Source organism: Equus przewalskii, chromosome 1 (genome assembly GCF_037783145.1).
Source record: "Equus przewalskii isolate Varuska chromosome 1, EquPr2, whole genome shotgun sequence".
NCBI classification, from domain to species: domain Eukaryota; kingdom Metazoa; phylum Chordata; class Mammalia; order Perissodactyla; family Equidae; genus Equus; species Equus przewalskii.
In genome coordinates this window covers 183643194-183656441 of record NC_091831.1, presented here as the reverse complement: position 1 = coordinate 183656441, position 13248 = coordinate 183643194, and the positions used below count along the sequence as shown (strand labels likewise).

The window sequence follows — 13248 nt, the reverse complement described above, 5'->3', positions numbered from 1 at the left end:
ATGCTAACAAACTCCCACATGTGGTATCTGTCAACAGATGAATGGATAAAGAAAGTGATACATATACACACACACACCCACCCATATGACATACAATGGAATATTATTCAGCCATAAAAAAGGAAAGATATCTTGTAATTTGTGACAACATGGATGAACCTGGAGGACATTATGCTAAGTGAAATAAGCCAAGCACAGAAAAACAAATACTGCATGATCTCACTTATATGTAGAATCTAAAAAAGTTGAACTCATCAAGGCAGAGAATAGAATGGTTACCAGGGGCTGGAGGGTAGGGGGAGAAATGGGAAGATGTTGACCAAAAAGTATAAAGTTGCAGTGATGTAGATTGACTGATTTTAATGTACAGCATGATGACTATAGTTAATACTGTATTGAATACTGGAAATATGCTAAGAGAGTAGATATCAGGTGCTCTCATCACAAAAAAAAATGGTATCTATGTGAGGAGATGATATATTAACTAGCTTGACTCTAGTAATCATTTCACTATGCATATGTATATCAAATCATCATATACACTTTAAATATATATAATTTTTTATTAAATAAAATTTCTTTTTAAAAGGCAGAGATTGTCAGACTAGAAGAAAGCAAGACCCAACCAGAGCTGGCTATAAGAAATATGCTTTTATAAAGACACAAATAGGTCAAAAAGAAAAGAAAAGAAAAAGATATAGCATACTAACTATTCACAAGATAGCCAGAATGGCCATCAGTATCCGAAAAGTAGACTTCAGAGCAAAGATTCTTACTAAAGAAGATCTTTTCATCAAAAGACATAACCCTAAATGTCTATGCCCCTAATAACAGAACTTCAAAACATATGAGCAAAAACTGATAGAACTGTAAGGAGAAATAGACAAATGCACAATTATATTCCTCTCACTGTAATTTTGCAGAAGAAATGGAGAAAATCAGCAAGAATATAGAAGACTTGAATGATACAACCAACCATCTTGACCTAACTGACATTTTAGTCCAACATCAGTGGGATACAGGAGCTTTTCAGGTGCCCACAGAGCATTTACCAAGATAGACCATGTTCTGGGACATAAAGTATATCTCAGTACACTTAAAGGACTTAAGTTATACAAAGTACGTTCTCTGACCACAATGCAATTAAATTAGAAATCAATTAGCAATGTTTCTGGAGTATCTCCAAATATGTGGAAATTAAATAACACTGTTAAGTAACCCATGGGTCAAAGAAGAAATCAAGAGAGAAACTGAAAAGTGTTTTGAACCAAATGAAATGAAAACATAACACATCAAAATTTGGGATGCTAGGGCTGGCCTGGTGGTGCAGCAGTTAAGTTCGCATTCTCCACTTCAGCGGCCCAGGGTTCGCCAGTTCGGATCCTGGGTGCGGACCTACATACTGCTTGTCAAGCCATACTGTGGCAGGCGTCCCATATATAAAGTAGAGGAAGATGGGCACGAATGTTAGCTCAGGGCCAGTCTTCCTCAGCAGAAAGAGAAGGATTGGCAGCAGATGTTAGCTCAGGGCTAGTCTACCTCAAAAAAATTTAAAAAAAAAATTGGGATACCGCTAAAGCAGTATTTAGAGGGAAGTTTATAGAACACCTTTATTAGAACTAAATGTTTACCTTTAAAAAAGGTCTGTGAAATCAATATCCTCAATTTGCACCTTACGAAACTAGAAAAAGATAAGCAAATTAAACCCAGAGTAAGCAGAGAAAGGAAATAATAAAGATCAGAGTGGAAATCAATGAACTAGAAAGCAGAAAAATATGAGAAAAATCAATGAAACTGAAATCTGTTTCTTTGAGAAGATCAATGAAATTGATAGACTTCTAGCCAGATTGATCAGGAAAAATAAAAAGACACAAATTACCAATATTAGGAATGAATGAGGGGATGTTATGGCAGAATCTACAAATATTAAAAGAATAACAAGGATATTCAATACCCAAGGAATATTATGAATAGCTTTTTGCCCATAAAGCCTACAACTTAGATAAAATGGACAATTTCCTTGAGAGACACAAACTACAAAAGCTTGCTCAATTAGACATCATCTAAATAATCCTATATCTATTCCCACAAAGAAAACTCCAAACCAGATGATGGCATAGATAAATTCTACCAGACGTTTAAGGACAAAATAATGCCAATTCTACACAACTCTTCTAGAAAATTGAAGAGTAGAGAATACCTCCCAAATGATTTTATGGGTCAGCATTTCTCTGAAACCAAAATCAGACAGTATTAGAAGAGAACTAACTATAGACTAATACCCTTCATAAACGTAGATGCAAAAATTAAAAAGGAAAATAAAAGATTAGCAAAGGTAATCCAACAGTATACAAAAAGATAATACATCATAAACAAGTGGGGTTTATGCTAGAATGCAATGTTGATTTAACTTCTAAAGTCATTTCAAGTAACTGACCATATTCGCAAACAAAAAGAGAAAAAACACATGAACATCTAAACAGACACAGAAAAAGCACTTAGCAAAATGCAACATTCATTCCTGGTAAAACTTCCAAGCATACTGGGACTAGAAAGGAATTTATTCAACCTGATACAGAGCAACTATGAAAAACCTACAGCTAAATCATACTTAATGGAAAAGACTAGATGCTTTCCCACCAAGATCAGTCAAACAAGCCTGGATATCTGGTCTCACCACTTCTTTTCAACATTGTGCTAGAGGTTCAGCCAGTGCAAAAAGAACAAATGAGGGGCCGGCCCCGTGGCCGTGTGGTTAAGTTCACATGCTCCGCCTCAGCAGCCCAGGGTTTCTCCCGTTCAGATCTTGGGTGCAGACATGGCACCACTCATCAAGCCATGCTGAGGCAGCATCCCACACAGCAGAACCAGAAGGACCTACAACTAGAATATACAATTATGTACTGGGGCAGGGTTTGGGGGAGAAGAAGGAGAAAAAGAAGATTGGCAACAGATGTTAGCTCAGGGCCAATCTTTAAAAAAGAAGGAAAGAAAGAAAGAAAAGGCATCCAGATTAGAAATTAAGAAGTATGACTGTGTTTACTCACAGACCACACAATCATGTATGTAAAAACTGGAATAGAATCTACGAAGTAGCTACTAGAACTGATAAGTGAGGCTAGAAAGGTTGCAGGATTCAAGATCAATGTACAAAATCAATTGGATTTATATATACTAGCAACAGACAATCAAAAGTTAAAATAATCCCATTTATAATAACAAAAAATATAACATTCTTAGGGATTTGTATGATGAAAGATGCATAAACGCCTGTGTACTGAAAACTACAAAACTCCTGAGAGAAACTAAAGAAGACCTAAATAAATGGAGAACTATGCGGTATTCATGGATCAGAAGACTCAATACAGTTAAGATGTCGCTTCTCCCCAGCTTGACCTGTTGATTCAGTGCAATCCCAACCAAAATCTAAGGAAGCTTTTTTTCCCTATAGAAATTGACAGGCTGATTCTGAAATTCCTACGGAAATATAAAGGACCTAGAATAGTCAAACAACTTCAAAAAAGAACAGAATCTGAGGGCCAGTAGTAGCAACTTCAAGACTTATAAAACTACACTAATCAAAACATAGTGATATTGACATTAGGAAAGATAAGTAGTTCAGTGGGACAGAATAGAAAGACCAGAACTAAATCCACACACATACGGGCTACTGAGTTTTGACAAAGTGAAAAGACAATTCAGTTGAGAAAGGATAGGCTTTTCAATAAACTGTACTGGAATAATTGGATATCCTTATGTAAACAAATGAACCTCGAGCCATACTCATACTGTTTGTAAAAATTAACTCAAAATTAATCATAGACCTAAATGTAAAACCTAAAACTAGAACTTCTAGAAGAAAACATAGGAGAAAATTTTGCAATCTTGAGTTAAGCAAAGGTTTTTCAGACATAACACAAAAAGCATGGTCCATAAAAGAAAAACTTGGTAAATTCAACTACATCAAAATTAAAAACTTCTGCTCTTCAAGAGACACTGTTAAGAGAATGAAAAGAGAAGCTGCAGGCTAGAATAAGATATTTGCAAATTATATATCGGATCAAGGACTTGTTTCCAGAGTACATAAAGAACTCTCAAACTCAATAATAAGGAAACAACAAACTAGTAAACAAATGGACAAAAGATTTGAACAGACACTTCACCAGAGAAGATATATGGATGACAAATAAGGACATGGAAAACATGCTCGACATCATTAGTTATTAGGAAACTGTGTATTAAAATCATAATGAGATACTACTACAGACCAATTGGAATGGCTAAAATTAGAAAGACTGACCTTAGAAAGGTCGGTGAGCGTGTGGGTTAACTGGAACTTTTACACACGGCTGGTTTCAGTGTAAAATGGTATGGCTGCTTTGGAAAACAGTTTTGCAGTTGCCTAAAAGTTTAAACTTATACCACCAGCCATTATACTGCTAGATAATTATCCAAGAGAGAAATAATCCTACAAAGACTTGTATATGAATCTTCATAGCAGCTTTATTTCTAATAGCCAAAAACTGTAATCAGCCCAACAACCCAAATGTCCACCAACAGGTGAATGGATAAATAAATGCTGACATGTCTGTACAATGGAGCACTCTTCAGTAAGAAAGAAGAATGAACTATTGGTATACACATTAACAAGAAATCTCAAATTATTGTGAATGAAAGAAGCCAGACAAAAAAGAATACGCTTTATGATTCCATTTACTTAAAACTCCAGAAAATTTAAAACTGACCTATTGTGACAGAAAGACGAGTGTTTGTGTGGGGGAGGGACTTTTGGGAGCGATGGATATGTTCATTATCTTGATTGTGGTGATGGTGTAATAGTGAAATATTTCTGAATTTTAAAATGAATTCAAAATCTTATAGTAAACATTAATCAGTAAAAAATAACTTATCTAGGTTTTTCCCCCCAAAAACAGAAATTCTAATTTTTCTTTTTCAGTAAAGAATTTAAGTAGAAAATTTAGGCATCAAATTTGCAGTTTTGCTAATGCATATATTTTTTTTTTAACTTCAGGGTCTTGCCTATTTGCATACTAAAGGCAAAATGCATAGAGATATCAAAGTAAGTTCATTTAATATGTTTAGATTGATAATTTTATTGGAAGGAATTTTATGATGCTAATTTAATAGTATTTGTCTTTTTGTTTTAGGGTGCAAATATTTTACTGACAGATCATGGTGATGTAAAATTAGGTATGTTATTTCAAGTTCCTCAAATGTTTTCCAAAAACACATTTAATAATTTTAAGTGAGAATTAACATTGCATAAATTTAATATTCATATCAAGAGCCACAATAATGTTCATCTTTTGACCCAGTAATTTCACTCCTGGGATTCTGTTAAAGGAAATTAACCTTAAAGATAAAAAATCAGTATTAATAGAAGTGGTAATCATAACATTGTTTATAATAGAAAAAAATGCACACATAGGTCTAGCAATAGAAAGACTGTTGAACTGTAATAAATCCACTTACAGAACATTATTCAGTCATCAAAATTAATAGTTAAGGGCTGGCCTGGGGTTCGCCGGTTTAGATTCCAGGTGCAGACATGGCACCACTTGGCAAGCCATGCTGTGTAGGCGTCCCATATATAAAGTAGAGGAAGATGGGCACGGATGTTAGCTCAGGGCCAGTCTTCCTCAGCAAAAAGAGGAGGATTGGCAGCCAATGTTAGCTCAGGGCTAATCTTCCTCAAAAAAAAAGAATACCGGTCAGAATGGCTATAATTAACAAGACAGGAAACAGCAAATGTTGGAGAGGATGTGGAGAGAAGGGAACACTTGTTCACTGCTCATGGCAGTGCAAACTGGTGCAGCCACTATGGAAAGCAGTATGGAGTATCCTCAGAAAATTAAGGATAGATCTACCATATGATCCAGCTATTCCGCTTCTGGGTATTTATCCAAAGAACTTGAAAACACAAAGGCATAAAGATACTTGCACCCGTATGTTCATTGCGGCATTATACACAATAGCCAAGACATGGAAGCAACCTAGGTGCCCATCAAGGGACGAATGGATAAAGAAGATGTGGTATTTATGCACGATGGACTACTACTCAGCCGTAAGAAATGACGAAATCCTGCCATTTGTGACAACATGGATGGACCTTGAGGGTATTATGCTGAGTGAAATAAATCAGAGGGAGAAAGTCAAATACCATATGATCTCACTTATAAGTAGAAGATAAAAGCAACAAAAAAAGAAACCACACATAGCATTGGAGATTGGACTGGTGGTTACCATTGGGGGAGGGGGGAGGAGGGAGGGCAAAAGGGGTGATTAGGGGCACATGTGAGGGGATGCACTATATCAGTGTTCGGGTGGTGAACATGATGTAATGTATACAGAATTCGAAATATGATGTCCATCCGAAAAAAATAAAAATTAAAAAGAAATCCTATATACAGAAAAAAAAAAAAAAGAATAATAGTAACATTCCCTGGTGTGTTAAATGACAAAATGAACTATCTATGTATTTAGTTTTTCATGACCATGTGTAACAACAATAAAAAAGTTTAAACATAGATATATATACACAATGGAATACCACTCGACCATGCAAAAGATGAAATCTTGCCATTTGCAACAACCTGGATGGACCTTGAGGCTATTATGCTAATCGAGATGAGTCAGAGAAAGACAAATACCCTATGATTTCACTCATATTTGGAAGATAAAAAAACAAACAAATATGTAGATATGGAGACCAGATTGGTGGTTACCAGAGGGGAAGGCTGTGGTGGGGGTGCAAAATGGGTAGAGGGGCACATGTGTACAGTGACAGATGGCAACTAGACTTTTGGTGGTGAAAACCATGTAGTCTACACAGACATACAAATATAATGATGTACATCTGAAATTTGTACAATGTTATAAACCAACGTTACCTCAGTAAGAAATTTAAAAGTTCATACATAGAAAAAAGGACCTTTTTTTAAATAGCACCAAACTACTAACCTAGTTGTGTTAGAATAAAAAGAAGCCAGGTGAGTGTTTTATTTTTTGCTCTTTTTTTTCCAGATTAACTTCAGTGTGCTTGTAATAAAAGTATTATTTTACTTTGTTCTTAATGAAGTGCCAATAAATTATTTTCTTTTAATGAGCATGTTATGAACCAAGCAAGAAGAGGTTTAGGTATTCACTTTATATACATCTCCCTATTGTTACTATCTGAATTATTAATAATGCCATGCCTGAGTGAAACTTAGACATGGTGATGGTTTTATTGAAAAGAACTAAAATTTTCTGTACAATTTTTTCCCTACCAGCTGACTTTGGTGTGGCTGCAAAAATAACAGCTACCATTGCAAAGAGAAAGTCTTTCATTGGCACCCCTTATTGGTAAGACACTAGTATAATTGGGTTTTGTGCATTTTTATTTCTTCAGGGTTAGTGGTCAGCATTGATAGTTGGTAATACTGAAAGTCTGGAGGCTTGGGTGTTCCTTGATGCTGTCCTGGTTCTGATTGGGTTAGGGAACTTCGATTGTCACTTTCACCATCCAGCTTTCCTTGTGTTAAACTGCTAATAATTCCTGCTGTGCCTGGGATGTTGTGGTGAGAGGACTCTGGTATGAGATTTTCATAAGAAAGAGCAGTATTATAATCTCCTGTCATTTTGTTACTCTTTCTTTTAACATTGCTTCTATTTTAATCTAGGACTTTCTGGTTGTTAAAACTCATACATCCTATCCTACTGTTAATCTTCACCAGCCACTCTACTCCTAATTTGTCCTAACAATTACTGACCCAATAATCTGTCCAAAGCATTGCTTTCGTTAATGAGGACAGATAATTGAAATATAATAGAGAGCCAGTAATAAACCTTAATATGTAAAATAAGTTAGTGAATCTTATAAAAGGTGACATTCAAAGTTTGTATGAAGGATTGGTTTCTTTAATATGCAGTGTTTGGATAATTTGTTATTTGGAAAGAAATTTAAAGTAGGTCCATACCTCATTCCTAATGCCAAAATAAATTTTATATGGAAATAGTTAAATATAAAAGTGAAACCAAAAGAACTATCAGTGACCGTCTGCTTTAAGAGTTGACATAAAAGCATAAAACATTAAAGGGAACAACTGATAGATTTAACTGCATGATAATTTAAAACTTCTGTATGTCCACCAGCTTAAACAAAGGTAAAAGCAAGCCCCAATAAATATTGCTTAAATGAATGTTAAAAGAAAACATAAATGAGTTAAATTACCTACAGAATTTCCTTCATTGCGTGCCTGTCTCCCTCCTCAGTCTCTTTCTGTGACTGGCCTCCCCTGTGAACATGCTTCTCTAGTCAAAATGATTAGCTTTTTGTACCCTGACCATAGCAAGTATCATTTATTCCCTCCCTAGTATATCCATCTTCTGTGCTAACTTGGTGCTCCAATTAGCCACCACCAACTGATTCTAGTGGGCACGGGAGGTGAAACCCATATACTTTCTCTGGGTTCCAGCTCTTCTTTCCTCTGGGAAACTTGCCTTCAGTCCTCTTCCTCCATGGTGATCATCTTCTTATCTTTACTCCTGTTACTATGTCTACAGTATTTGCATTTAGCATGTACGTCTACACGTTGACGTTTTTAATGTACGTATTTTGTGTCCTTAACCACACTTAGGTTGAGAGCCATTGTGTTATATAACTTTTTGTAACCTAAGTCCATATAAAAGCAACTTCTACCTTGTGGATACTCAGTATAAATATAAATTAATTTTAAAATAGTAAACATTAAAAAAAAAATTTCCCCTGAGCAGTGTCATCTATGCTTTATACCTTCCGATGTAGGCATTACATACCACTGACTGCCAAGCAGATAACTCCAACTCAGCTGCTCGATTGACCTTCATTCTTACATATATTAAGTAGCTGTTTGATAATATCCACGAGCATTTGTACTCACACCAGTCTCTTCAGTCAACCCCCTTTTTTCTGCCCCGTCTGCCACTGCCTTCAAAAAGTCCTTTATCTTCTTTCCCTTGTATTTTTGACATAGTCCTCTGACTCACCCACCTGACTCTGACTCTGGTTTCGCCTCATCTCACACCATCCTTCATGTTGCCATTAGTTTTAGATCAAGTGTAGCCCATAATTAAATCATTTCCACAGTAAAGTCTAAACTTCCTCATAGAATCAGTAGGCCGTTCACTGTCCAGCCCGACCTCTGAGGTTCCTTCTCCAAGTACTTTCTCGACCCTCTCTAACTATCTGTGGTGAACACCCAATTTTTTAAAATTTCCTGTCCATCACAGACTGATACTTTTGTAAAGTAAGTTTAAAATGAATTACTAAAAAACAGTCATGTATTTGGACTGGAGTAAATGCTTGCTGTCAATTTCTGTACTTATCACAGACTGGTAACAAGTAGGTTATGGACCCAGCTCAGTCTGTAGATCATAGGCGAAACTGTCCTGTCCCCTCTCCAGCTGCTCTGTGCTGCTCCCTCTCTCCCTACATTTGCGCTGTTTTCCTCTGACACCCTGTCCAGCTCCCACCCTCTCAGCTCCCTGCTAATTCATTCTGTAAGTCTCATCTCCTTTGGACACTTTTCTCTGGCCTTCATCAGGATTTAGGTGTTCTTTTTCTTTTCCCATGTCATATAACAAGATTCACAAAACAGAAACTAAAGGAAGACAACACAATTTTTTCTCAGAGCACCAGTATTCAGAGGAGAGGATTCAAGATTTTTAAATAATGAATTTTAAGAGAGTGTGTGTTTGTGTATGTATGTGGTCTTTTTAAGTCTTTCCTAGTAAAGTTTCTTTTCCTGGTAAATGCCTCTCAGCCTCTTCCCTCCAAGAAGTCTAGTGAGTATAACAAAAAGTCGCAGATTTCTTATCATTTTTTGAAAATAAACTGTTATATTCACTGATTCCTTCTAGGATGGCCCCAGAAGTTGCAGCAGTGGAAAAGAATGGTGGCTACAACCAACTCTGTGACATCTGGGCTGTAGGAATCACAGCCATTGAGCTTGGAGAACTCCAGCCGCCGATGTTTGATCTCCATCCAATGAGGTGTTCTCACTCTTTACAATTATGCACTTACTAACAAAGCCTTCAGGGACGGGGAAATACTGATAACTTGGGTATTCCAAGCTCATTTTCAAGAATGTCAAAATAGTAAAAATGTTATGAAGGGTTTAGGGCTAATCTCACCTAAAATCCTAAGACAACAGGGAGTGAATCATCTACACTGTCTGAAGCTTTACCATGAAAAAAATATCCCTTAATAATCATACTAAGACACAGCAGTTATAATTTTGAAAAGTATTCTTTAAGTCTTTACGTTCATTCTTCCTTCAGTTGAACTTGTTTCCTTTTTGTCCTAAGTAAAATTATAAACAAATCACAGTGCAGATGAGATTTTTTCTATTCTCATTTGATTTTGCTTCTTTTTACTTTGTCTAGGGATAATGAAGAAGTACCTCTGCTTAGTATAATTATTATTTACGTTTTAGGGCATATTGTCTCCCAGAAAAAAATATTTGAGGGCCTTTGAAAGAGTTTTTGATATTTTGAAGGAAAAGATAAATTAGGCTAAAATTTAAACTTTTAAAGTAAATAGTATAGAGTTAAAAAGAAAGCCCACAGGGGGGAAAGTGTTCTCCCAATATATGATAGATAGCAGATTATTATAAATTACATAAAGAACTCACTTAGAGACTCTATAGGCAAAAGATGGATCATTTATAAGCAGTACCAGATACTAAAGAAACGTGGAAAGCTCTTTGACCTCACAAGTAACTCAAGATATATAAGTTAAAAGATATCTACTTTTAGCTGGAATGCCAACAAGTACAGACCTTTAGGAAAATAATTAGATGTTGTTTGTTTGTGGGCAATACAAATGTTTCAGTGATTCCACTACCTGGAAAATTGTATTTAGGAAATAATCCAAGATAATGCAAAGCTAAGAATTATACTTTTCAGAATAACAGGGAAAAATATCTAAGTGTCCAATAGTTGGTGAATTGTTAAGCAAATTTCTTAGCAGTTAAGGGCAGCTATTACGTATGTATAAACCAAAGCAACATGGAAAATTGATTGTTAGTGAAAAAAGCAGAACACGATATTACCTGATATAATAATGTAGTAATTGGTTAGCATTAAGATAAAGACTAAAAAGAAAGCAGAAAATTTAAAATAATTTCTTAGGGTGACAGGAATATAGACTTTTTTTCTTTTTCCATTTTCCTTTCTTGATAAATCATTTAATTTTAAAAGGAGAGAATATCTTTGGTATTAAAAAAAGACAAGGAGTTTCCTTAGAAACCCGGAAGGGGTTTAGTAGGAAATACTGAAATAGAGCATTTTAGAACTTCCTTCTTAAATCCTCCATCCTTGTCCCCCATAGTCCGTAAAAAATGGGTCAAAGGTGAATTCATAGAGAAAGTAAGTCTTCTTGCAGGTTGACTTCTGTATTATTCATAATGAGAGAATGTGGGAGATTATTGTCCAGAAAAGGAGACACACTAGGAAGGGAATATAATTTGCCGGTACACTCAGAATAATTGTAGAAGTTAATCTTTGGTTAAACATACAACCCTGTGTTAGAGTAACACATCATGTCTATGTGTTACAGAACGATATGTAACTATATAGAAATGAGCCTAAGATACAGTATTAGTTACACATGTAACCATATGGTAATGAAACCCTTCTGTAACATTCGGCAGCTTTGCCTTGTGAATAAGAGCTCGTTTGAAATTTAAAATCCTCTCTATAGCCAGGAGAAATTTTCTATAGGCTATCCAAAATATGAAAAATTTAATTTCCATATTCTATACCAGTTTTCATCACTGCCTACATGTATAGTAATCTTGTATAAATTCATTACAGAATCTTCATTCTGATTATTAGATGTAGGAATAAAAGTATTTTGGTATTGCTCTTTAACTAAAATTTTTATTTCAGGGCCCTCTTCTTAATGTCAAAAAGTAACTTTCAGCCTCCAAAACTAAAGGACAAAACAAAATGGTGAGTTAAAGAATATATAGATTTATAGAATTTTACAGTTGAGAGGGACACAGGTTCAGTTCCCTTGTTTTATAGATGATAAAACTGAAGCCCTGAGCCATTACAGTTTACCTGAAGTTGTACATCTACTTTACTTGCAGAGCTGTGGCAAGGATTAGGGTTATTTTCTGGTCAGTTCTAGTTGCTTAGGAACCTAGAGTAACAAGGAATAGAAGGAAATCTGTGCCAGGGTGAAACATTTGTATCATCTACTGCTCTCATGGAACTCTGATCATTTTCTTAGTGCTTTGGCAGCTCGGGTGAGAGGTGTTGTGAGGAAAGGATTTGAAACGAATACATTAAGATTTTGAAGACTCATATTTTTGCCCTGTACTTCTTTTTCATACAAAGTAAAGCAATTTGCCTGTTCTTACAGTCCATAAGGACATCTTCAATTGGATGATAAAAATTGAAAATTCCTTTTCTGGTTATATCTTCCTATACATTTAATAAAAGAAACTATGCGAATAAAAGTTTCAAGCCCTGCAATTCAGGAATTCTTCATCTAGATTACATGGATCTCTTGGGGGGGGTCCATGGGCCCCCAAATTCCATATGTATATTCATTTTTCTGGGGAGGCAATTAATATCTCATTTCAGATTCTAAGAGGCCCGTCCCCAAAACAGGTTCTAAACCACGGTTCCGTGTCTTGTTAGCCTACCATGCATAGTGTTACTTAGGAGCCAGGCCTTCCGGGGGTGATGCGAGCCATGAAAGGCAAGTCACTGTGGAAGTGAAGGAGTTTATGCCCCACTGCCAGCTGTGCACTTTGTCTTGACGCAGATTCCCTCCTCTTCCTCATTACCCTAAGGTCCTAAGCAGCTGGGACTGAAGGGGTTCATGGCAGGAGTGACAACATTTGTTCAGAAATGAATGCCTCTTAGCTCTAAGGCTGAATCCACAGGCAGTTTCTAGCACAGTCTTTGTCATTGGAGACTTTGCCAGTCTCAGGTACTATCTGACTTCGTGTGTTCCCACCGTGAGTCACCAGATGTCATGCAGCAGTTTGATTTCTATGCAGAGAACTGCACTGTGTTTGCTGCCATTGGTAATGACTAAGGCTATTTTGTCTCTTTGGTTCTTGCTCAATCCCTCCTCCAGTGGAATCTTGGCAATGGTGTAAATACCCATCTTTGCCATTAATTAATATTCAAAATACGATTCCTTTAATTTGTGCCTTCTTCCTTTCCCCACTTCATCAATGCAGGTGGCAG

The 13248-nt window shown here is 36.0% G+C and overlaps 1 protein-coding gene across 1 annotated transcript in view; it reads left to right on the top strand.

The window, feature by feature from the left end:
* Positions 1-13248, top strand: part of MAP4K5 (mitogen-activated protein kinase kinase kinase kinase 5) — a 104116-nt gene that overhangs the window by 47208 nt on the left and 43660 nt on the right. Inside the window, exons 6-10 of the mRNA XM_070588811.1 lie at positions 5033-5080; positions 5169-5211; positions 7293-7365; positions 9901-10032; positions 11932-11994. Coding sequence (XP_070444912.1) covers positions 5033-5080; positions 5169-5211; positions 7293-7365; positions 9901-10032; positions 11932-11994 — 359 coding nt within the window. The remainder of the gene's footprint in view (positions 1-5032; positions 5081-5168; positions 5212-7292; positions 7366-9900; positions 10033-11931; positions 11995-13248) is intronic.